Below are 27,530 nucleotides of genomic sequence, written 5' to 3' on the forward strand. Positions count from 1 at the left end.
CTCTAATTACAGGCTTCACATTTTGTTAAATCACTTTCTGGGTGCTAAAAAGTAAATAGAGAGCCAGTGTTGAGAACGGCGAAAAATTCTTTTTAAATATTGAAACTGAGCAAAACTGTAACCGGCACTGCCAGATCTGTATATTTTACGTTTTTTTCTCCGATGTCGAAATGCTGTCACCTTGACGCAAGTATATCGATTAACTGGCGTCCGCTTACTAACCGAAGCGTTTTTTGCACGACTGGTATTACTTTTCGCACCTTTTCCACCAGCAGAAATACCTTTGTTTGTAATTTTCAAGCATTCGCGTTTTACTACGGATAGAAAGGAGCGAAATGACAAGATAAGCAGACGCCAGACAAGCACGTGCTTTCAGACTGTCTTCCATAAACGAATCATGTTACGAAGAAGAATAGTATTTTAGTTGACTTTTCGAAACTAGCACGACCCCTAATCCGTTGATTACAATATTACGTCCGTTGCATTCGAGCGTTGGGATGCGACAGATCCCCATGCAGTTAATCGCGGTTTTAACATATTTTAACATTTATGACAGACGTCATGCGAAGGAATCCCAAAAATAGACTCTCTAAGGATATTTTAAGCCAATAAAAAAAAGTAGGGTCAAAAAAATTTCTATGCTGATCTATCCTGTTAATATACGAGGGCAGTTCAATAAGTAATGCAACACATTTTTTTTCTCGGCCAATTTTGGTTGAAAAAACCGGAAATTTCTTGTGGAATATTTTCAAACATTCCCGCTTCGTCTCGTATAGTTTCATTGACTTCCGACAGGTTGCAGCGCTGTACGGAGCTGTTAAAATGGCGTCTGTAACGGATGTGCGTTGCAAACAACGGGCAGTGATCGAGTTTCTTTTGGCCGAAAACCAGGGCATCTCAGATATTCATAGGCGCTTGCAGAATGTCTACGGTGATCTGGCAGTGGACAAAAGCACGGTGAGTCGTTGGGCAAAGCGTGTGTCATCATCGCCGCAAGGTCAAGCAAGACTGTCTGATCTCCCGCGTGCGGGCCGGCCGTGCACAGCTGTGACTCCTGCAATGGCGGAGCGTGCGAACACACTCGTTCGAGATGATCGACGGATCACCATCTAACAACTCAGTGCTCAACTTGACATCTCTGTTGGTAGTGCTGTCACAATTGTTCACCAGTTGGGATATTCAAAGGTTTGTTCCCGCTGGGTCCCTCGTTGTCTAACCGAACACCATAAAGAGCAAAGGAGAACCATCTGTGCGGAATTGCTTGCTCGTCATGTGGCTGAGAGTGACAATTTCTTGTCAAAGATTGTTACAGGCGATGAAACATGGGTTCATCACTTCGAACCTGAAACCAAATGGCAATCAATGGAGTGGCGCCACACCCACTCCCCTACCAAGAAAAAGTTTAAAGCCATACCCTCAGCCGGTAAAGTCATGGTTACAGTCTTCTGGGACGCTGAAGGGGTTATTCTGTTCGATGTCCTTCCTCGTGGTCAAACGATCAACTCTGAAGTGTATTATGCTACTCTTCAGAAATTGAAGAAACGACTTCAGCGTGTTCGTAGGCACAAAAATCTGAACCAACTTCTCCTTCTTCATGACAACGCAAGACCTCACACAAGTCTTCGCACCCGAGAGGAGCTCACAAAACTTCAGTAGACTGTTCTTCCTCATGCACCCTACAGCCCCGATCTCGCACCGTCGGATTTCCATATGTTTGGCCCAATGAAGGACGCAATCCGTGGGACGCACTACGCGGATGATGAAGAAGTTATTGATGCAGTACGACGTTGGCTCCGACATCGACCAGTGGAATGGTACCGCGCAGGCATACATGCCCTCATTTCAAGGTGGCGTAAGGCCGTAGCATTGAATGGAGATTACGTTGAAAAATAGTGTTGTGTAGCTAAAAGATTGGGGAATAACCTGGTGTATTTCAATGCTGAATAAAACAACCCCTGTTTCAGAAAAAAAATGTGTTGCATTACTTATTGAACTGCCCTCGTATTTCTTGACAGATCAGGCGTCATATCCTAATTACCTTTTGTTGTTATACTCTTTAGTCCGAAGAATGATCAAATGCATCTTTCGAAGCTAGTCTTTCTACAAGCCTCTTCATCTCTAACTAACTACTGCAACCTACATCCATTTGAACCTGACAACTGTATTTATCGCTTGGTCTCCCTCTACACTTTGTAACCCCACACACTTTCCTCTAATACCAAATTGACTATTGCTGATGTCCTGTGAACTGAACCGTTCCTTTCATCAAGCTGCGCCATAAATTTCGTTTTTCCTCAGTTCGATTCAGTACCTCCTCATTAGTTATTCAGTCTATGCATCTAATCTTCAGCATTCCTCTGTAGCACCGCATTTCAAAAGCTTTTATTCTCTTCTTTTCCGTACTGCTTATCGTCCACGTTTCACTTGCATACAAGGCTACTCCCCAGATACCTTATGTTAACAAATTCTTTTTTTCAGAAACGCTTTTTGTGCTATTGCCTGTCTGCAATTTGTATCATTTCTACTTCGGCCAACATCAATTATATTGCTGTCCAGATACTAATCTCATATACACTGTGGTGATTAATGTTATGGAATGCCTCCTAATATGGTGTTGGACCTCCTTTTGCCCAATGTAGTGCAGTAACTCGACCTGGCATGGACTCAACAAGTCGTTGCGAGTCCCCTGCAGAAATATTTCGCCAAGCTGCCTCTACAGTCATCCATAACTGCGAAAGTGTTCCCGCTGCAGGATGTTGTGAACGAACTGACCTGTCGGTTATATCCCTTAAATGTTCGGTGGGATCCATGTCGGGCGATCTGGGTGCCCAAACCATTCGCTCGAATTGTCCAGAATATTCTTTCAACCAATCGCAAACATCTGTGGCGCGGTGACATTGCGCACTGTCATCCACAAAAATTCCATCGTTGTTGAGACCATCAAGTCCACGAATGGCTGAAAATTATCGGTTCAGTTGGACCAGAGGATCCACCTTCGAATACGTTCAGCAAAATTCAGTCAATTTTACCTTTCAATGACTGTCATTCAGCTGACGTTTGAAGGACAAACGCAAATTTTAGAATAAATTACCCAGACCACCAAAAGCACTGAAAAGTGAAAACACATATATCGCATTTGCAAGCCATCTCATATAACAGAATCACTACATTACGGACATAAAACCGCCAGTGAGCATTAATAATAATTCGTAGACAGCTTATACCCACTTACTAGAACGCAAAGACGTCCACTATAGTAATTTTAAACATAAGATAAGCCACTTTTCTCCCTTGTACAAATTATTTTTTGAGGTCAAAATTTAGGCCTTCAATTTCCGGTAGCAGCAGTGACAATTGGTAGAATGCTAAATGAGCCACTTATATCACAAACCAAAATGTCCACTGCCGGCCGGAGTGGCCGTGCGGTTCTGGGCGCTACAGTCTGGAACCGAGCGACCGCTACGGTCGCAGGTACGAATCCTGCCTCGGGCATGGACGTGTGTGATGTCCTTAGGTTAGTTAGGTTTAATTAGTTCTGGCGACTGATGACCTCCGAAGTTAAGTCGCATAGTGCTCACAGCCAGCCAAAATATCCACTGCAGTAACCTTAAGCATAAGATACTCCACCCTTCTCACTTCAGCTAATTATTCTTTGAGGTTATAATTTAGCCTAGAATTTTCGACAAAGTTTTTGCCTACTTGTGATTTTCAATAAAGCTGCGATTTCAGTCCACAAATTCCGAGTGTAGTATTTTTCATGCTCAGTATTCCACAAACCCCTTCTCTCTTGAACTAGATTTATCAGTTTCTCACAGTCCGTATTTCGTGTCTGAGGCCGTCGGCTTATTCTACCGAAGGAAACAAACTGATTCGAATTTCAGAGATTGTCGTCAGAAATCTGTACGTTCGAATGAAGAGATCGTCTGCCTTGCAACCACGCACGTTCTGGCACACTTATTTGAAACGCTCAGCCGTCTTCGGCCGATGTTGGTCGTCGTCGAAATCCATCGAAGTCGGTGCCATTCAGTTGGGATCGATTCCATGTCCGCACCACATTATTTTGACTCCTGTGCACACGTCTAGTAACTTACCTGGTAGATAAGCCTGCGTGTAATGTGATGACATGATGAACGTTCACTGCTGTTCCACTGACGTCTCTGATGCTTACCTACAGATGCTTGATTATCAATTGAAATGCTGCAATCCATTCGAGTGTTGTGTTCTGTCCGTAGGTAGTGATGATAACTGGGTAAACTGTGCGAGGTGGCGCAATGGTTAGCACACTGGACTCGCATTAGGGAGGACGACGGTTCAAACCCGCGTGCGGCCATCCTGATTTACGTTTTCCGCGATTTTCCTAAATCGCTTCAGGCAAATGCCGAGATGGATCCTTTGGAAGGGCACGGCCGACTTCCTTCCCTATCCCTCCCTCATCGGATGACTTGGCTGTTTGGTCCCCTCCCCCAAGTCAACCAACCAATCTAACTGGGTAACCGTGTGTAAGTTTGCAAACAACGTAAGGGATGATGTTCCGGTCGGCAGAAGAAAAGCCACAGTTGCAACACACCTGTACGACATGTAGCTGTCATGCAAAATTTTTCTTCATGTGTGTTCAATAGCGAGATACTCTGCATAGTGTTTTGTTTGTAATACAGAACTGTCATCTTAAAAGAGGCTCCATCTTTCAGTAGTTTAAATTGAAAGAATATTGTTTTGAAATAGTGAGAGATGGATGAAATAACGTTTATATTGTTGGTACGACTGCAGCTGGAGTGGGAGGACTGTTACCTACACACCTAGTTGTGCCAGGCACTGCACAGAATTGGCGTTTGAACAAGGTTGTGTAACCGTGTCCTGTTGTATCTTAAAAAGCACCAGTGAAAACTGTTATCTCAAGTTAGCTAAAAAAAATTCGTGAAACAGGTTCAGTGTTAGGCAAGAAACGTACCAGATATAGGTCAGTTTTAACGACGCAGTTCATTCGGGATATTAAAGCAGCAGTTACAACATCTCCCCTTAAATCTTTGCGTAGATTAAGCCAGGAAAAAAAAACATTTCTCTTGGTTCAGCCTACAGTGCAGTGAGAAGAATATCGAGATGTTACCTTTACCGCATGCAGGTTTTCCATGAGCTGACTTATGCTGATTATGTCAGACGGGTTCACTACTGTCTTTGGTTCAACACCCTCATTAGAGGCAACATTGGCATTTTAGATCAAGTGTTTTAAACAGATGAAGCTTGGTTTCATCTCGGTGGGTATGTTAACAACCAAAACTGTATGTGTGGCCGAGCGGTTCTAGGCGCTTCAGTCTGGAACCGCGCGACCGCTACGGTCGCAGGTTCGAATCCTGCCTCGGGCGTGGATGTGTGTGATGTCCTTAGGTTAGTTAGGTTTAAGTAGTTCTAAGTTCTAGGGCACTGATGACCGGACCTGGGGTACTGACAACCCGCACACTTTCATTGAGTCTCCCTTACACCCAACAAAAAAATTAGCGTGTGGCGTGTGGTTTCAAGGCGACGAATAATAGGACCTTTGTCTTTTTTTAAACAACTGTGGAAGCTGCCGTCTACCAAAGACATTATCCGACAGTTCATAGCCTTACTGCAAGACGATGAGCGTAATTTCTGGTGGCATCAGGCGGTGCCACTTGCCATACAGCTCGCTCTACTATATTCTACAGGATTTTTTTTCTGAAAGAATCATTTCGACAGGTTTGTCGCCACCACGATCCCCTGATCTCAGTAGTCCAGATTTGTGAAGGGCTGCTTAAAAGACATTGTTTACAGGAGCAATCCACATATGCTGCAGGGATTGAAGACAAACGTCACGAATGCGATCAACGAAATAGACAGGTTAGAGCTAACAAGAGTGGCTACGAACATGGCGAAACGTGTCAAGTGCATAGAAATGTATGGAAATTTCCAACACCTGCTGTAATTTATAATACGATGTAAGTTTGCCCCTAAAATATCTCTTTTACGTTGAACTCCCTGTACTTTTCTTGGTGAAAAAAAAACTCGGAGATTTGCATCTGCTCGCCAACTTTGCGTTTGTCTCTTGCTTAACCAGTCATGGGACAACCGACATGTTTCAACAATCGATTGACTAGTCGATTGTTTTTTGTTCAGTCGGCTTTTTCATTCGAATGAAACAACCAAATGAAACTAGTCCATGCAGTCATGTCAGCTTTAGGAATGTTTTCATTCACTCTCCAGGTCTGAGTGGCTTTACTTAAAGTGAGGCAACCGACGACAAAAGTCTGACGGTTACAGCGGTTATATGAATGTTTTCCAATCAGTCTCCGGGTTTGAGGGACTTCATTTACCCATTTTTTCAGCGTGTTCGGTTATACATCAATCGTGACTACAGTTGCTAACCTTTGAGAGGTAAATAAAGAGAGGTCAATAAAAAAAATATATTTCTAAAAATGAAGTACTTGGATAGATAAAAAATATACTCACCAAGCGATGGCAGAAGAACACAATATAAAAAAATACTTCTGCAGGCTTTCGGAGCCGTTGGCTTCTTCTTCCGGCAGAAGGGTTGAAAGCCACTTGCTCCGAAAGCTTGCACAAGTAGAACCTTTTTTTCCATGTGTGTTTTCCTGCCGCCACTTGATAAGTAGAGTTTTTATCTACCCAATTACATTACACTGTCAAAAACTGATTATTTTCTTTGTTATAAAAATGAAGTAGGTATTTTTAAAATTCGTGTGTTTATTTACTTAAATACGAATTATTTTGCACTTCTGTCTTAAATATGCATTTTTGGTTCGTTGTATAAGGTTAATAATTGGAGCTACATTATAAATTTACACTGAAACACATTTATTGAAGCCCTATCTCACTGCCGGTCGGAGTGGCCGAGCGGTTCTAGGCGCTACAGTCTGGAACCGCGCGATCGCAACGGCCGCAGGTTCGAATCCTGCCTCGGGCATGGATGTGTGTGATGTCCTTAGATTAGTTAGGTTTAAGTAGTTCTAAGTTCTAGGGGACTGATGACCTCAGCTGTTAAGTCCCATAGTGCTCAGAGCCATTTGAACCATTTTTTTGTTAAAAGTCTGAAGCGGATTCGCTAGCCCAGCTTAACATGGCGCCTGGAAAACGGTTGTTACGGTTTACCGTTTAGTCAGCATAACTTACATTAGTGGTCATTAAAATTGCTAAACCACGAAGATGACGTGCTACAGACGCGAAATTTAACCGTCAGGAAGAAGATGCTGTGATATGCAAATGATTAGCTTATCAGAGCATTCACACAAGGTTGGCGCCGGTGGTGACGCCTACAACGTGCTGACATGAGGAAAGTTTCCAACCGATTTCTCATACGCAAACAGCAGTTGACAGGCGTTGCCTGGTGAAACGTTGTTGTGATGCCTCGTGTAAGGAGGAGAAATGCGTACCATCACGTTTCCGACTTTGATAAAGGTCGGATTGTAGCCTATCACGATTGCGGTTTATCATATAGCGACGTTGCTGCTCGCGTTGGTCGAGATCCAATGACTGTTAGCAGAATATGGAATCGGTGGGTTCAGCGGGGTAACACGGAACGCCGTGCTGGATCCCAACGGCCTCGTATCACTAGCAGTCGAGATGACAGGCATCTTATCCGCACGACTGTAACGGATCGTGCAGCCACATCTCGATCCCTGAGTCAACAGATGGGAACGTTTTCAAGTGAACAACCATCTGCACGCACAGTTCGACGACGTTTGCAGCATCATGGACTATCAGCTCGGAGACCATGGCTGCGGTTACCCTTGACGCTGCATCACAGACAGGAGCGCCTGCGATGGTGTACTCAACCACGAACCTGGGTGCACGAATGGCAAAACGTCATTTTTTCGGATAAATCCAGGTCCTGTTTACAGCATCATTATGGTCGCATCCGTGTTTGGCGACATCGCGGTGAACGCACATTGGAAGCGTGTATTCTCCATCGCCATACTGGCGTATCACCCGACGTGATGGTATGGGGTGCCATTGGTTACACGTCTCGGTCACCTCTTGTTCGCATTGACGGCACTTTGAAGAGTGGACGTTACATTTCAGATGTGTTACGACCCGTGGCTCTACCCTTCATTCGATCCCTGCGAAACCCTACATTTCAGTAGGATAATGCACGAGCGCATGTTGCAGGTCCTGTACGGGCCTTTCTAGATACAGAAAATGTTCGACTGCTGCCCTGGCCAACACATTCTCCAGATCTCTCAACAATTGAAAACCTCTGGTCAGTGGTGGCCGAGCAACTGAGTCGTCACAATACGCCAGTCACTACTCTTGATGAACTGTGGTATCGTGTTGATGCTGCATGGGCAGCTGCACCTGTACACGCCATCCAAAGTTTGTTTAACTCAACGGCCAGGCGTATCGAGGTCGTTACTACGGCCAGAGGTGGTTGTTCTGGGTACTGATTTATCAGGATCTATGCACCCAAATTGCGTGAAAATGTAATGACATGTCAGTTCTAGTATAATATAATTGTCCAATGAATACCCGTTTATCATCTTCATTTCTTCTTGGTGTAGCAATTTTAATGGCCAGTAGTGTAGACGAGATGTAATCGGTGTCTACTTATCCTTCACTGTACAAAAAACCACTCCGTCCATATTACTCGAAAATTTTTGTGAACAATACGAAATCTGACAGCCCAAATACGTTTCAAAACCGGTTGCCTTTACATGGGAGTGAAAATCGATTGCGGGATTGGAAAACCGGTAACCAGAAGCGGATTATAGAAACGATTTTAAAGCCGTGTTGGGAAATCGGTATTGGGAGCCCCATGTAAACGGGGTGATTCTGTTGTTCATGAGTGTTCCCGTCACTACGCTTGGCGTCAGAGTAGCGCACGAGGAATGTCCCGCGATGACGCTGCTTTCCCCAGTGCAGCACCAGTCACTTGTTCCCAGCTCGGCGCGGCGCGGCGCGGCGTTTACCTGTTGAGGAGCGCGGCGCGCCCAGACAGCGGGTCGCGTGCCTGGCTTGGCTTTCCGCCTCAATATTTAATGATCCGGACGTACGCGGACAGGCAATCTCGGCCGCCCGCCCCGGATAAACAGACGGGGTCGGGCCGGCGGTGAACCTCTGCCGAGATTTACGACGGTGCGCGCCGCAAACGCAGCGCGCCGCTCGCCTCGGCTCGGCTCGAGCACGCCTTTGCATGCGACCATTTAATGCGCCCAACCGCCGAGCTCAATAAAACCTTTGACAGCCGCGAGAAATGTGTTCTGTGTTTACTTGCCGTGGGGGCGCTCCTCCCGCTCCGCAGTGCCCCCTATATTTCCGTATGATTAGCCGTCTCTCTCTCTCTCTCTCTCTCTCTCTCTCTTTCTCTCTCTCGCCGTGTAATTATCGTTAGTCAGAGACATGAGAAGTAGCGTTTCTAAATGCGGTTATAACATTCTTTGACTTGCAGCCAGGACGTCCTGCTCCCATACCAAACTGTACAATAATAAAAGAATGTGAAATGCTTTCACTTTACTGTGCAGCTACTGAGGTGACAAAACTCATGGCATAGCGATATGGACATACAGGGTGGTCCATTGATAATGACCGGGCCAAATATCTCAAGAAATAAGCATCAAACGAAAAACTACAAAGAACGAAACTCGTCTAGCTTGAAGGGGGAAACCAGATGGCGCTATGGTTGGCCCGCTAGATGGCGCTGCCATAGGTCAAACGGATATCAACTGCGTTTTTGTGAATAGGAACCCCCATTTTATTACATATTCGTGCAGTACGTAAAGAAATATGAATGTTTTAGTTGGACCACTTTTTTCGCTTTGTGATAGATGGCGCTGTAATAGTCACAAACGTATAAGTGCGTGGTATCGCGTAACAATCCGCCAGTGCGGACGGTATTTGCTTCGTGATACATTCCCCTTGTTAAAATGGACCGTTTACCAATTGCGGAAAAGGTCTATATCGTGTTGATGTATGGCTATTTTAATCAAAATGCCCAACGGGCGTATTCTGTGTGTGCCGCTCGGTATCCTAGGCGACATCATCCAAGTGTCCGGACCGTTCGCCGGATAGTTACGTTATTAAGGAAACAGGAAGTGTTCAGCCACATGTGAAACGTCAACCACGACCTGCAACAAATGATGATGCCCAAGTAGGTGTTTTAGCTGCAGTTGCGGCTAATCCACACATCAGTAGCAGACAAATTGCGCGAGAATCGGGAATCTCAAAAAAGGCGGTGTTGCGAATGCTATATCAACATCGATTCCACCCGTACCATATTTCTATGCACCAGGAATCGCATGGCGACCACTTTGAACGTCGTGTACAGTTCTGCCACTGGGCATAAGAGAAATTACGGGACGATGACAGAATTTTTGCACGCGTTATATTTAGCGACGAAGCGTCATTCACCAACAGCGGTAACGTAAACCGGCATAATATGGACTATTGGGCAACGGAAAATCCACGATGGCTGCGACAAGTGGAACATCAGAGACCTGGGCGGGTTAATGTATGGTGCAGCATTATGGGAGGAAGGATAATTGGCCCCCATTTTATCGATGGCAATCTAAATGGTGCAATGTATGCTGATTTCCTACGTAGTGTTCTACCGATGTTACTACAAGATGTTTCACTGCATGACAGAATGGCGATGTACTTCCAACATGATGGATGTCCGGCACACAGCTCGCGTGCGGTTGAAGCGGTATTGATATTTCATGACAGGTGGATTGGTCGTCGAAGCACCATACCATGGCCCGCACGTTCACCGGATCTGACGTCCCCGGATTTCTTTCTGTGGGGAAAGTTGAAGGATATTTTCTATGGTGATCCACCAACAACGCCTGACAACATGCGTCAGCCCATTGTCAATGCATGTGCGAACTTTACGGAAGGCGAACTACTCGCTGTTGAGAGGGATGTCGTTACACGTATTGCCAAATGCATTGTGGTTGACGGACATCATTTTGAGCATTTATTGCATTAATGTGGTATTTACAGGTAATCACGCTATAATAGCATGCGTTCTCAGAAATGGTAAGTTCACAAACGTACATGTATCACATTGAAACAACCGAAATAAAATGTTCAAACGTACCTACGTTCTGTATTTTAATTTTAAAAAACCTAGCTGTTACCAACTGTTCGTCTAAAATCGTGAGCCGTATGTTTGTGACTATTACAGCGCCATCTATCACAAAGCGAAAAAAGTGGTCCAACTAAAACATTCATATTTCCTTGCTTACTACTCGAATATGTAATAAAAACGAGGGTTCCTGTTTTAAAAAACGCAGTTGATATCCGTTTGACCTATGGCAGCGCCATCTAGCGGGCCAACCATAGCGCCATCTGGTTTCCCCCTTCAAGCTAGACGAGTTTCGTTCTTTGTAGTTTTTTCGTTTGACGCTTATTCCGTGAGATATTTGGCCCGGTGACGATCAATGGACCACCCTGTATACAGGTGGCGCTAGTATGGCGTACACAAGGTATGAAAGGGTAGGGCATCGGCGGAGCTGTGATTTGTACGTCGAAATGTTTACGACTTGGCTACGTTTGCACAACGGAATTAATAGACTTTGAACGCGGAATGATTAGTTGATACTGGACGCATAGGGCATTCCATTTCGGAGATCGTAAGGGAATTCAGTATTCCGAGATCCACAAATTTCAGGCACTACCTCTCACCACGGACAACACAGTGGCCGACGGCCGTCACTTAACGACCGAGAGCAGCGGCGTCTGCGTAGAGATGTCAGTGCTAGCAGACAAGCAACACCGCGTGAACTAATCGGAGAAACGAATGCGGGACGTGTCACGAACGTATCCGTTAGGACATTGCGGCGGAATTTGGCGTTGGTGGGCTTTGGCAACAGACGACCGACACGAGTGCCTTTGCTGAAACCTCGACATCGCTAGAAGCGCCTCTTCTGGGCTCGTGACCATATTGGTTTGGCCCTAGACGACTGGAAAACCTTGACCTGGTCAGATCAGTGCCGATTTCTAAATGGTTCAAATGGCTCTGAGCACTATGGTACTTAACTTCTGAGGACATCAGTCCCCTAGAACTTAGAACTACTTAAACCTAACTAACCTATGGATATCACACATATCCATGCCCGAGGCAGGATTCGAACCTGCGCCTAGAACCGCTCGGCCACCGAGGCCGGGCCGGCCGCTGGTGGCCGAGCGGTTCTGGCGCTACAGTCTGGAACCGCGCGACCGCTACGGTCGCAGGTTCGAATCCTGCCTCGGGCATCGATGTGTGTGTTGTCCTTAGGTTAGTTAGGTTTAAGTAGTTCTAAGTTCTAGGGGACTTATGACCTCAGCAGCTGAGTCCCATAGTGCTCAGAGCCATTCGAACCATTTGAACCACCGAGGCCGGTGCCGATTTCAGCTGGTAAGAGTAGACGTTAGTGTTCGTGTGCGGCGCAGATCCAAGTAGTCAGCAAAGCATTGTGGAAGTTGGTGGTGGCTCCATAATGGTATGGACTGTGTTTACATGGAATGGACTGGGTCCTTTGGTCCAACTGAACCATTCGACACCATCTGCAGCTGTTCACGGACTTCATGTCCGCCCCCGTTAGCTTAGTGGTCTGCGCGACGGAATGCTGTGCCATGGGGCCCGGGGTTTGATTCCCGGGTAGGGCAGGAGATTTTCTCCTTTCAGGGTCTAGGTGTTGTGTTGTCCTCATCATCATTTCATCCCCATCTCCGACGCGCAAGTCGCCCAATGTGGCGGCAAATGCAATAAGTACTTGCCCTCGGCGGCCGGACTTTCCCGAATGGGGGAGGACTCCAGGCCCACACTGCCGTACGCTCATTTCCATTTTCCACGGCCATCATGTTACCAAACAATGATGGCATTTTTCTGGATAACAATGCGCAATGTCACCAGTCCACATTTGTTCGCGATTGGTTTGAAGGACATTCTGGACAGTTCGGACGAATGAGTTGGCCACCCAGATCGCCCGACGTGAATCCCATCAAACATTTATAGGACATAATCGACAGGTCAGTTCGTGCACAAAATCCTGCGGCGCAAACACTTTCGCAATTTTGGGCGGCTATAGAGGCAGGGCGGCTCAATACTTCTGCAAGGGACTTCCAAAGACTAGTTGAGTCCAGAATGAGGTTTTCACTCTGCAGCGGAGTGTGCGCTGATACGAAACTTCCTGGCAGATTAAAACTGTGTGCCGGACCGAGACTCGAACTCGGGACCTTTGCCTCTCGCGGGCAAGTACTCTACCAACTGAGCTACCCAAGCACGACTCATGCCCAGTCCTCACAGCTTTACTTCTTGAGCACTTGCCCGCGAAAGGCAAAGGTCCCAAGTTCGAGTCTCGGTCCGGCACACAGTTTTAATCTACCACAAAGTTTCACAAGTTGAGTCCATGCCACGTTGAGATGCTACACTACGCCAGGCAAATGGAGATCCGACGCTATATTAGCGGGTATCCCGTGACTTTCGTCACGTCAGTGTAATTAGAAACACAGAGGTTCGACCAGAATATGGAAACATTGCGACAAAAGCATGCTTGAACATAAATGCAGATGATAGCTATATCTGTAGGTTGCGCTGTTGTATTTGACCTAGCCGGCCGAAGTGGCCGTGCGGTTAAAGGCGCTGCAGTCTGGAACCGCAAAACCGCTACGGTCGCAGGTTCGAATCCTGCCTCGGGCATGGATGTTTGTGATGTCCTTAGGTTAGTTAGGTTTAACTAGTTCTAAGTTCTAGGGGACTGATGACCTCAGCAGTTGAGTCCCATAGTGCTCAGAGCCATTTGAGCCATTTGTATTTGACCGCGAACGGCAGGTGTGGAATGTCCTCAATGCGTCGCAAGTGTCAGTCGAGGTAGGAACAGTATTGTGTGTAGTCGTAAGTGCATTATGTCGGAGTTAAGTGAATTCGAACGTCGGAAAATTGAGGGTGCTCCCGACACCAAGGTAGCCAAAGCGTCTGGTGTTTCAAGAGGCACCGTATCGATCGTTTACACCGTATACAGGGAAAGCGGAAAAGCGACAACTGCTAAATCACAAGTGTGTGTGTGTGTGTGTGTGTGTGTGTGTGTGTGTGTGTGTATGTGTGTGTGTGTGTTTTACGGCAAGAAAGGAAAAATGAGTTAATTGTTGGTGTTAATAACGATCATCCTTCTTTACCTCCTCTGCATTACTGCAGATGACGTGTCGCTGAGCACATTTGTTCTGTGCATGCAGTACAAGTGAGGCGCCTACTTGTTTCCACTGCACTGTGTGGAATACGAAGGTTCTGTTATAGTTCACTAACCTGCTGTCTTCAAGTTGATGTCCCCAGGGCAGAAAACAGCACGCAGGTCGTAGGTTCTGTATCTTGAGGCTGAAACTGACTTTTAGCGAGGTTCTGTTTTGAAATAATGTATCACTTCTTTGGGATGCCACTCGCGTATTTTAATATAGCCACACGAGAAGACTACATGATCTTAAATGGTTCAAATGGCTCTGAGCACTATGGGACTTAACTTCTAGGTCATCAGTCCCCTAGAACTTAGAACTACTTAAACCTAACTAACCTAAGGACATCACACACATCCATGCCCGAGGAAGGATTCGAACCTGCGACCGTAGCGGTCGCGCGGTTCCAGACTGTAGCGCCTAGAACCGCTCGGCCACTCGCCGGCCTCATTGAACAAGTAATTGACAATCACAGAGCTCAATAGCTTACGAAAGACCTCATAATGTCTGTTTGTAGTAACGTGAAAGACGAAATTTCATATTTATTTTCATACTAAGAAGCTCTTGTTTCGCTAGCTGTCGATAACTTAAAAAATTAGTCACTGAAATGAAATAAATAAAAAGGGATGTATAAGTACTGATATATCGCCATAGATAAGAAAGTTCCGTGTGTTTAAGAATTGGCAAAACACTCTCCTCCTTCTGTGCCATCATTCGCCAGACTTTCGTTTCGATGTCTCGAGCGGTTTAGGAGATATGAGAGATGTTGCGAGTAGTTCATTCTCGTGGGCGAGATCGGAAGTGAGCGCGCTACAGAGTATCCATTTTCTCGAGATCGGAGGCAGATAGAGACCTCCTCCCAAATCTAAACAAAAATTCAACATGTTAGCTAAACCCCATACACAGAAACATATGGTGTAATACGCACCAAACGCAAAATCATAGCGACCACTAATTTTCGTTGCAAACTTTTGAGTTTTGCGTAGTGTCTTACTAAAATGTGCACATCACAATAAGAATGGTCATTAGCGAGATGATGGGCACTTCGCCACGAAGCTGACATATAACGCTACAAGTAAGGCAAAAATCAAATCTTTTCAGTGAATAGTTTGTGTAAAATCGTTTGAGAAAGATAACAGGTTGCGCGCACTTCGGTTCTGTCAGCGCAGAGCGTCAACAGTCGGCGCGTGCGAAGTATGTGTACGCGTCGCAATATGCGCTGGACCCGCGCGACTCGTGCGTGTCGCGCTGTACTGTCGTGTCACGTCACACGTGCTATACGCGTCTCAATTTGCGCCTAGCCTTTGAGATAGCCGCAGCTACGCGAGTTTGCGGCGTGTGAGCCGCCGCAGTTCGCGCATCTGCTAGCCACCCCACGTGACTTGGTGCAACGAGTGCCGTGCGCTGCCGCGCACTTCAAGCAGGCGACGGCGTTCTTGCAAACACTCGCAGTGATCCCCATTTGCTGGCACTTCTGTAGCGCTGCACGTTCTTCTGTTTCCGCTGTATACGCGCTTCGGCTGTCGTCGGCGGCCGCGGTTGCTCCCCATCGCATCGACAAGTAGCTCCAGCGCGGCTGAAAAGCCTGCTTCCCTTGCGTCCAACCGCATCTTTGCGGCTAGTGGCGTAGGCGAGCGACGGTAACGAAGTTAGCCGCAGCGAGTCGATCGAAATTTAAGAGGACGTGCTGCAAGTGCAAAACCACTCGTCAGGGATGCAAATGCCCGTAAAAGGGAAACGTGGTGCCGAAGCCATAAGACCTGGACTACGGAGCTATGGAAGAAAGCCATTTTGGTGGGCTGTGTCTTGTCTTAGACTGTCGCCAACTTCTGGCCGAGTTTACGTCCCAAGAGCGAAACACGGCGGGGGTTCTGTGACGATTTAGCCAGCCATATCGTGGTATTCGATGGGACCTATCGTTACTTCGCAAGGTCGCACTACTGAAAAGAATTATGTGACCATTTTGGCTGATCAGCACCATCCCAAGGTAGAATGTTAGTTTCCTAATGAGTATGAGGAGGAGGAGATTAGTGTTTAACGTTCCGTCGACATTGAGGTCATTAGAGACGGTGTGTGTTTTTAGGGCGATAGGGCCCTGTTCACACAGCTCACATCGTCCAGATTGCTTTTGTGAGCGTTAGGATGAATTGTCTCAACTTCCCTGGCCACCGCACACACCAGATCCCAATATTTATTGAGCCTTTGTGGTCTACTTTGGACATAAGTGTGCGTAATCTTCATACAACTCGTTCATCGTTACGTGAACTTGCCACTATTTTACAGGAAGAATAGTGTAATATTCCCTGGGAAAACGTACACGACCTCTATTTACGCATTTCGAGATGACTAGAAGCTGTTTTGAATGCCAACGGTTTTCCTACGACGCGTTAGGCGTGGTAATGTGCTGTGTTTGTGGTGTTTCCATCCCTCATATGTACTCAGTATGTCATTAACGTCCGTTCAAGCATTGTTTTCAGTGTTTTTATTCAAATTGTCTTGATCGCAGAAGCTAACAACAAGGCTGACCGTGTTCAGCTGCTAAAGAGCCATCATCAGAACTGCAGAGCAGAAAAGGCACACCGCAAAGAGTTACTGTAAAATATGAAAAGTAAACAGGTTCGTACACATTGAATGAAACATACTCGTTAAGCTTGTTACTGAGTAACGTGTCGCAGTAATGGTCACATCTTACGAACTGCCGGCCGTTATTTGTTATTTGGCCGAAGACTTCCGATTTTTGCCGATTTCTGCTAACTTTGGACGAACGAGGGATGCGACGTGAAAAAAGAAATGTAGAGGAGATACGTAATTTATTTGCCTCTCCAACCTTTACGTATGCTGCTCCCAAATTTCGGTTGGTACGATTTGGTGTGTAAATGTAAAAGAAATCAAGAATAATCCGTCTGTGGATAATTACTAATATTACAGAAGTTGTTAGCCTTTGTGCCGTTCAAGCATTGTTTTCAGTGTTTTTATTCAAATTGTCTTGATCGCAGAAGCTAACAACAAGGCTGACCGTGTTCAGCTGCTAAAGAGCCATCATCAGAACTGCAGAGCAGAAAAGGCACACCGCAAAGAGTTACTGTAAAATATGAAAAGTAAACAGGTTCGTACACATTGAATGAAACATACTCGTTAAGCTTGTTACTGAGTAACGTGTCGCAGTAATGGTCACATCTTACGAACTGCTGGCCGAAGTGGCTGAGCAGTTCTAGGCGCTTCAGTCTGGAACCGCGCGACCGCTACAGTCGCAGGTTCGAGTCCTGCCTCGGGCATGGATGTGTGTGATGTCCTTAGGTTAGTTAGGTTTAAGTAGTTCTAAGTTCTAGGCGACTGATGACCTAAGATGTCAAGTCCCATAGTGCTCAGAGCCATTTGAACCATTTTTTTCTTACAAACTGCTTTTCATGCTTGTTGCAGAGAAATAAACTGTATCGCTAGAGGGTGTGGAAGCATGTTCGCTTTACTTAAGTTAGGAGAACCTGATAAACATAAATTAGAGATGTGATCTCCAACCACATACCAGGAGCTTCTTGTGACTTTAAACTACACGTCTTCCTTTGCGAAAGCAATAGCACCTTTAACACGAAGTACGTAAACGTCTGCTCTGTTTCTGCGTTTCGTGCAGTGGACAATTTTATATTTCTTTACATTTAAAGTAAATAGCCACTTCTGTACAACTTGAAAATTTTATTAACATCTTATTGGATATTTGTACAATTTTTTCCGGGTAGTACTTCATTGTTGAAGACATCGAATGCGAAATGTCTGAGGTCAGTATTGTGTGTCAGGTCATTAGTATACAATATCGGCAGCAAGAGTCCCAACAGACTTCCCAGGCGCACACCTACAGTTACTTTTACACCCGTCGATGCGTTGATGCGTCATCCCTACCAACAGATCATCGGTCCTATCGCAAATTTCCTTTGCTGTCCCACATCTCCTCTACTGTCCCAAATGTCAGTACTTACGTTAATAAGACCTGGTGTTCTATTGACTCAAGTACTTTTCGAAAGTTAAGCAACAGTACATCCATTTGATTGCCTTTATACAAGGCTTTTAGGGTGTCATGTGAAGAAAGTGCGACTTGGGTTTCACATGACCGATGTTCGCAGAATCCATGTTGATAGGCTACTGCGGTACTCGTTGAATGCTTCATGCATTGGCCTTTTAACAGACAAACGCTTTTTGTTTAGCGTCTGTCCAAACTCCTATGCTTTTTTCTTACACCTACAGCGTAGCAGTCGATGTTTCTTTAGGCTTCTCCAGAGAGACTCTGTACCATGCAGGTCCCTCCCATCACTAACTGATCTGTTCCCTTTGGTGCACATCTATTCATTCAGGGCTGTATTGAGGAGATGGCGAGGTAGCCCCCCCCCCCTCCCCCCCATCCATCCAACCAGTGGCAAAGGCACAGGGGGGACGCAAAACTGACCAGAAAAAAAAGAAAGAAAAACTGAATAAGATTTATCCGGGAGAGGTACGTTCTTTCTGCTAGACCTTGGGTACCTGCCTTCTGCCTAAGAGAATGCCTTTCCCTCGGCCTTTGACTGTAAACGCACGCTGATGGCACAGTATCGTATGTACTGTGTCATGTCGTCTATATAAATAGCGCATTAAGGGAAAGACTATTACAGAAGCGGTGTCATTCGCTGATATGGCTTATGTGGCAACACCGCGCTTGGCTCCTACGGCTGTCCACAAAGCTCTCTCGTGGTTAACAATGGTGTTCTTACTGCTACTTCGTTACAGTATTCTTCTGCGAGGGTATGTTTAAACAAATACGTTATTTGGCCGAAGACTTCCGATTTTTGCCGATTTCTGCTAACTTTGGACGAACGAGGGATGCGACGTGAAAAAAGAAATGTAGAGGAGATACGTAATTTATTTGCCTCTCCAACCTTTACGTATGCTGCTCCCAAATTTCGGTTGGTACGATTTGGTGTGTAAATGTAAAAGAAATCAAGAATAATCCGTCTGTGGATAATTACTAATATTACAGAAGTTGTTAGCCTTTGTGCCTGCAGACGACTATATACTACATCTAAGTTAAACTATAATGAAAACAAAGGTAGGCTTTGCCACCGATCGTCGACTACAGTGCCCAGTCATCTGATGTTAAGATCACTGGAAGTACCCCTTGGCCTTACCATGGGCACCCATACGATAGTTTGTAGGGAGGGGGTACTAGATCTGCCTAGTATGGAGTACGGTATTTTTGAGATTCTGGACTTGTAAGTAGCCATAAAAAAATTCCAGTTACGACCTAGTTAAAAACCTACGTAATACCGACTCGTACAACATTTTCTTGAAAGAACAGCACCTGACTACATTATGTTATTTCCTTTACCTGAAAGCAATTGCGGGGGGGGGGGGGGGGGGGGAGAAGTCTTGCTCCCGATTGTGGGCGCCTTTGCAACTTACTTATGTATTACATCCTTTGTTGTTGTTCTATACGAATGAAAAACTATCTTTTCTTCAATAAAGTGCAGCTGATTTTTGTGCCGCATACAAAAGAGCTATATTTGGCACAAAAATCAACCGCACACATGTTGCATATGCATATTTGGCTCTTTTTCGCCGGTTATTGCATATTTCAACTAAAAACTAGTGGCTATGCATATTTTCGCTCTATATTTACAATATTTTAAAAATTTAAACGGGCGGTCTCTGGCTCGATCTAGTTTTGATGTCTCACAGATTGACTGCGACCTAGAACTGCTTGCAATCGCTAACCGAGAGGCCAACTGCCTAGGGAAATCATTATAGAAGAGGAGCAGGTTAATCCCCTCCTCTGTCATACCGTACGCGTCGGCAACAATTAAATTAAACAACGCAAGCTTTTAGGCGCACGTTCATTGTTTCTGTTTAGCTTTCTATTTACATGTACATACTTGAACGTGTTTACGACGTGTAGTGTGTAGCGTGTTGTGCGCCAAGTCGCCCGAAAAAAGAAACGTCCTGTCGTGGGTAGCTGACCATCCTGAAACATTTACATATGATGGAATTGTGTTATATCGTCGAGTTTGCGAGAAAAACCTTTCGTGCAAAAAAAAAAAATAATTCAAATAGACCTGCTTGTCAAGGCAAGTCTCCATATCGCAGGAATGCAAAAGAAAGGATCTCGACAACAACTTCTGGTAACAGCAAGTTGCAGTAGCAGGGATTTGACCAAAGGTAACCAAAGAAGTCGGTTTAACATAGATCTAGGTGAAGCATTCATTGCAAGCAATATTGCTCTTCATAAACTTACAAACCCTATCCTCAAAGGCATCCTGCGGAAATATTGCTTAAATCAAAATATACCAGATGAATATTAAATACCAACAATTTTCGTGAATGTTCTGGAAGAAATAAGCAATGAACCCAAGGACAGCATTATTTGGATTTCAGTGGCCGTTACATTGCAAATTTAACCCTTAACTCGCTACGTGACTTTTCTGTAACGTATACCATGAGGTGGGGTCTCTCGGCCCCCTATGTTTAAACCGAGATTTAAGGCAAACATCATATGAAACTTTTAATCTATGCTATATAACATTTATTTTCACAATTATTTAAGTCTTATTTAAATGCTTCTAGTTTATTTTATTGCACTAAACAAAGCCTGCAGCATTTTACTATTTATCACACAAAAGCGCATAATTTTGTGTGGTTATTTTAAATAATACACATAAATGGACTGTCAGAGTGCTGAATTTTACATTCTGAAAAATTATACAATCTCTGTGGCAAATAAATATCCATATAGAACTAATTTCCAGGGTTTAAATTTGTGCATAAAGATTCCTCCCGATAGCTACAAAAAGAAACTCTGTCAAATTCCCATGGGTTGGTGGGAATTAGATTTTCCTTATCATCACTCAGAACGCATTCGATTTTAACAGACACTTTTAAGTATTTCACTGAAGAAAGATACAGATCCCTTTGTTCGATAGCAGAACTGTGAGCTCTGGCTAATGTAAAATGTTCGTCTTTTTCGTTTACTTATTGATCTGTATCACTGACACCTTCCTCCATAGACCGACTAACAAATTTCATCACACTCGGGAAATTTAGAACTGACATAATCGTGTGAACACATTTTGAGCTATATGATACCGTACTGAAGAAAACAGGTACGTACTTCATTAGGCGCAGTTTAGGAGACTCCAACACCTATCAATAACACTTGTCAACAATAAACACAGAAGGCGATAACGCAACCGACATAATATCGTAGGCTTGGAGGAGGAGTAAAGAAGCAATCCACCACAACTGGCCTTGGAGAGCGAGTTCGGAGATTTGACCACACCTCGTGAGTTAAGGCTTAATTGTTGGTGCTTTAAAAGAAGAAACTTCTTCTTCCTATTTAGCGACCTTCAAAGAACTTGAAAAAGTAAATCATTCCACGATCACCAGATTTGTGAACGGGGTTCTTAGAAAAATATTTCCAGAATCTTCTGCAGATGAAAGGGTGTTTGTTTTTATTTCAGATGCTGCTCCTTATTACGATGAAAGCAGGAAAAGCCCTCCGAGTATTTTAACCCAATTTGATTCATGTGACCTGTTTTGCTCATGGAGTACATCACATTGCTGAAGAAGTACGTTCCACTTATGTGAATGTAAATAAACTGATTTCTTCCACAAATAAAGTGTTTCCAAGGCCTCTGCTCGCATCAAGACCTACAAAGAAAAACTACCAAATGTGCTTTTTACCTCTCGAACCAGTAATAACTCGTTGAGATACGTGGGTCGAAGCTGTGTTGTTTTACAGTGAACATTTCGAGGCCATTAGAGGGGTAGTAAACGACTTAGATAGTGCAGAGGCTTTGGCGGTTTGCCACTGCAAGGAAGTATTTAATGATTCCGGTATTCAAAAAGACCTTGCTGTGATTAGCATTCATTTCAACCGTATACGTGCAAGTATTAAACAGATTGAAACTCAAGGTTTGGCGCTGAATGAATCTATTCAGTTAATGAATAAAATTATTCTAGTGAACTCCTCATTGGCGGAGGTATTCCTAAGAAAACTTAAAGAAAAGTTTGAAAACATTTTAAACAATAACCCAGACTTCAAACCCTTGTGCGAAATCGATAGTTTTATTAATGAGACGGGTGAACTTTTACCAGAAACAGTAAGTGCCAACATGGCACCCAAATTCAAATACTGCCCAGTTACCGCAGTTGATGTAGAACGGTCGTGCTTATAAAAATGTTTTGGAATTGTAAATGGTGGTTTGGACCAATAGTATTAATGAAAAGTTAACGCTGTTTTTTAGCACCCCCTCTGCGTGCAATATATCTCGAAGTTACTCCTGTACATATCAATTGTTTGGCTGTGACTCAATCGCATCGCATGCGCTTGTTACCGACAACAGTAGCAACGAAGGAACAATTTTTGGAACATAGTATGCGTCCCCATTTTGCAAATTTTTAGAAAATAATCCCAGAAAGGCCCCCTTCCTAATCTCTACTACAAAGTATTCAGTAAATGATATGAGCGTTCTAAATGTACAGATTTTTCACGTGGCTGGCGCTCTTCCTCGTAATTGATATACACAGGTTCGACTTTGAGTTATAAGGCACGCAGTAACTACCATGTTATTTTATTACTTAATATTGCACATTTCGACATTTTTCATGATTTTTAAGCATTTTTTCATGCATATTTTAAGGTTTTTATTATGCATATAATCAAGTCTCTCTAATGAAATAGGAAAGGAGAGTTGGTTAACGAAATTTAAGTATTTTGGAGTTCTTTTAAAAAGTATGGGTTAAAGGATGCTTTTCCAGACACCGAAACAGCTTTGAGGCTATTTTTATGACAATGTCAGTAATGCAGCGCTTACAGAAAGTGGTCCGACAAACTGAAAATGACAAGCAGCTTAAGATCTAGAAGGAAAGCAAGAAAATGCAAAGAAAGAATGTGATATTTTTCAGATTTTAATTGTAACGCTTTTTCTCTAACTTCCAATTAATAACTGAGGCTCTATTCATAATGTATGAGGAGCAAAGAAAGCTAATCTTCATTATACATTGACATTCATTACTGCATAAATTCATTATATACTGACATCGATTTGTTATACAATCTTAGACCATATTCTGAGCTCAAACGTAATGAGGTATCTTGAACAGAATGACCTCAATGCCAACCAGTATGGATTCAGAAAACATCGATCATGTGAAACATAACTCTCACATGACGTACTGAAAGCTTTGGATTAAGGCTGTAAGGTAGATGGTGGGGATCGGGTGTGGTAATTACAATGATAAATAATCACTCGCACTTCCGTCACTTACAATCAATGCTTTTATTCTCACAGCGTATACACAATAAGTGTAGCATAGAGCGCATACTACAAAGAACTGATCTGGCAAAGTTACAGTTACTATGTCACTGAAGGCATCTGTTCTTTCGGACATGTCCATCTTCTTATATATAATGTTACAGTTGTTCTTGCTGCGGTAGGGCAGCGATATTATTGAGGGTAACAACCAGTGGTTCTACGTCCCCACAAGGCACCCAGATAGATGCAGTGTTTCTGGAAATCCGAAAAAACATTTGATTCATTGTCAGTGCAATACGTACACTTGTTTCCAGAAGTACGATCATGGGGTGTATCAAGTGAAATTTGAGACTGAATTGAGAACTTTTTGCTAGGGGGGACACAGCATGTTATCTTGGATCGAGAGTCATCATCAGATGTAAAAGAACCAAAAGGTGTACCTCTTGTGATATGTGTTGGGACCCTTGCTGTTCATGTTGTGTATTAATGACCTTGCAGACATATTAACAGGAACTTCAAACTTTTTGCAGATGCTGCATTTATCTATGATGAAGTGCTGTTTGAAAGAAGTTGTATAAATATTCAGCCAGATCTTGATATCAAAGTGGTGCAAGGGCTCGCAACTTGCTTTAAATGTTCAAAAATGTAAAATTGTGTGTTCACCAAACGAAAAAAATGTAGCCTAGTATTCTATGAGTATACTATCAATGAGTCACTGTTGGAATTGCCCAACTCATACAAATACCTGGGTGTCACGCTTTGTAGGGATATGAAATGGAATGATATCATAGGTTCAGTTATGTGTGAAACAAATATAGACTTCAGGTTATTGGTAGAATACTGGGGAAGTGCAATCAGACTACAAAGGAGACTGTTGACAAATCCCTTGTGTGACTGGTTCTAGAATATTGCTCAAGTGTGTGAGACCCATGCCAAATAGGACTAACAGGGTGTATTTGACATATACAAAGAAGGGCAGCATGAATGATCACAGGTTTGTTTGACCTGTGGGAGAGTGTCACAGAGATACTGAAGGACCTGAACTGGAAGACTCTTGAATATAGACGTAAACTACCCCAAGAATGTCTGTTAACAAAGTTTCATGAACCGGCTTTAAATGATGACTTCAGGAACATACTACCTCTATGTATCACTCACATAGGAATCGTAAAAAAAAAAAAAAAAAAAAAAAAAAGGGGGATCACCTTGGTACAGTATTGTATCTATCCAGTGCTTGGCCAACTATTCTTCTAAACTTGAGTCGCACTTGCACTACATGCTCCTGCCCAGAGCTACGTGTTTCAAGTTCCCCAATGTGATTAGGCACCACTGCCAGTTGTTTAGTTCACTGAAAAGGGAAGCTTCCTCCTTGTTTTAGTCACGTTTTGTACAATACATTGTGACAGCAGGAATCTGTGCAGGCCAAAGTGTTAAAGTTTGTGTCCGCCTGTTGCAGCTACTTCACGGAGATGCTGACGCCGGAGGCCAGCCAGCAAAGGGTGCTGGCGGCCGCAACGGCGGCGGTGGCAGACCCCAGTGGCAGCCCCTCACACCAACCACCCAGCAGGAGGGTGCCTGCATCCCCCCAGCAGCAGCAGCAGCAACAACAGCAACCACCACCTCCACCTCCACCACTTGCAGCCTATGCCCACCCGTAAGTATGAGCTTGCATTTGAGAACACTCACAGTGCCCGTGGCTCCATACTTTATGACGTACCTTCATGCATTCTTCAGAGAGCTTTATGAAGACTTAAATCCTAGGCAATGGAAGAGGAAGGGGCCAAATTATTATTCATGTGAAGACAAACAAACAAAAAGTTCAAGTTAAATTAATCTTTAAAGTATATTTTACTCACTGGTGAAGAGAGTTGCAGGTGTGGAAAAACAAACTGCAAAGGAAGTTTAACAGCAACACTTACATAGCATGCACAGAATCAGTTGTAAGTTGATGGAGTGCACCACTGATACATTAACAAAACCAGCGTTGGACTTTTATAGGATTTTCTTTCTTTCTTTCTTATCATCTTGGGAGCTACAGTTCCCTGTATGGAATAGGTCAAAGTGAATTAACAGGGTTGCATAAAATATTTAATTGACCTTATGAGCCCCATTCTTGTCACATGGACCACAGTACCCACTGACTACCACAATATTATTGCCAGAACCATTGCAGAATGTTTAACATACTTCAGAGTGGAAACAAGACAGGTTATGTCTCCTTTTGTTGTCCACATGTAGTAGTAAATATTGACTTGTCTGGCTAATTTGTACATTGGTCAGTAGAATGGGACTTGTTTACCATGTATCACTAAAGCCTCTTCTGTATGTAAATTTACTTGTCAGAAAGTTTTCCACTAGCTTGCTCTACCATTAATGAACCGTTTGCCTACTTACAGTTCCAGATAACCCCCCCCCCCCTCCCCCTCCAGTTATGCATATGTATCACAATTACTGACTGCTACACCCCCTATAACATACGGCAGTCGATCACAGCCAGTTTCTTCTCTGCCTTCTATTAGCTACAATGAAAATACAGTAATGTAAATTACGAAGTTCTCTGTCATCAAAAATAAATTTTTTTCTGGGATTTATGTAAGGAACCGAATATAAGCAGCATCTTCTTTATTTAATGTTGATTTTTAATGCAGCAACACATTATTAACTGCTAGGACTAAGAACATATGTGGAGATTTCTTGCATTTAACATAGTTTACCTCTGACATAGCTCAGCATGTGCAATATTGTTATGCTGCACAGTCATTCATGTTCCCTAGTCAACCATAGCTCCCTCTGTTACTGATTAAGTGAGTCAGTCCTCAGCTTGGAGAAGAGCAAAGTCATACCACCTCCACTGGAAACATTTTTATGGTGCAATAACAAGCCTTCACATAGATAAGTGCTTTGTATATTTTTGTGATGTTAAAAGTGCTGGTAGCATACAAATAATAACCAGTTACCATATACACAAGGTACTGGACGATCCACAGGCGGATATGAAGGGTGTGTGTGTGTGTGTGTGTGTGTGTGTGTGTGTGTGTGTGTGTGTGTGTGTGTGTGTGTGTGGAGTGAAGCAGAATATAACAAAAATTAATGGAAGCTGCAGATTTCAACAGATGCCAGAAGGAACCGTAAGTTTACGTATTGAAACTTCCTGTCAAATTAAAACTGTGTGCCGGCCCAAGACTCGAACTCGTACCTTTGCCTTTCGTGGGCAATTGCTCTACCATCTGAGATACCCAAGCACAACTCATGCCCCATCCTCACAGCTTTACTTCCACCAGTACCTCATCTCCTACCTTCCAAACTTCACAGAAGTTGGTAGAGCACTTGACCATGAAAGGCAAAGGTCCGAAGTTCAAGTCTCAGTCCAGCACACAGTTTTAACCTGCCAGGAAGTTTCATAACACCGCACACTCCACTGCAGAGTGAAAATTTCATTCTGGAAACATCCTCCAGGCTGTGGCAAAGCCATGTCTCCGCGACATCCTTTCTCCTAGGAGTGCTAGTTCTGCAAGTTTCACAGGAGGGCTTCTGTGAAGTTTGGAAGGTAGGAGATGAGATACTGGCGGAAGTAGAGCTGTGAGGAGGGGGTGTGAGCCTTGCTTCGGTAGCTCAGATGGTAGAACACTTGATCACGAAAGGCAAAGGTCCCAAGTTCGAGTCTCGGTCGGGCACACAGTTTTAATCTGCCAGGAAGTTTCATATCAGCGCACACTCCACTGCAGAGTGAAAATTTCAATCTGGAGTTTATGTATTAGTTTTCCATTTCAGTGTCCTTATTATTGTTATTAACTTCCAAATGTGTATACACTGATGAGCCAGGGCATCATGACCACTGCCCATCCCAACACTGATTGCTGCCTGGTGGCTTCGTGGGTATGTGATGCAATAGGGAAAGTACATAAGATGAGTAGAGATAAGTGGGAAATCTTACTGTTGACAATACTGGCCACAAATAGTGAAACCTGCTGGCGTAAGTGATTTTGACAAAGGGCAGATTGTTACAGCCCGACACTTGAGAATGAGTATCTTGAAAATGGCAAAGCTGGTCAGCTGTTTCCATGTCACTGATGCGAGCATCTATGG

At 44.1% G+C, this 27,530-nt stretch overlaps 1 protein-coding gene across 6 annotated transcripts in view; it reads left to right on the plus strand.

Moving 5' to 3' along the window:
• The window catches only part of LOC126203301 (myelin regulatory factor), a 345,177-nt gene that overhangs the window by 221,527 nt on the left and 96,120 nt on the right, over positions 1–27,530 (plus strand). For all 6 annotated transcript variants that reach the window (XM_049937560.1, XM_049937558.1, XM_049937559.1 and 3 more), the window contains exon 3: positions 24,901–25,098. In XM_049937560.1, coding sequence (XP_049793517.1) covers positions 24,901–25,098 — 198 coding nt within the window. The remainder of the gene's footprint in view (positions 1–24,900; positions 25,099–27,530) is intronic.

The sequence above is a fragment of the Schistocerca nitens genome, chromosome 9 (genome assembly GCF_023898315.1).
Source record: "Schistocerca nitens isolate TAMUIC-IGC-003100 chromosome 9, iqSchNite1.1, whole genome shotgun sequence".
In the NCBI taxonomy this organism is placed as follows: Eukaryota; Metazoa; Arthropoda; class Insecta; order Orthoptera; family Acrididae; genus Schistocerca; species Schistocerca nitens.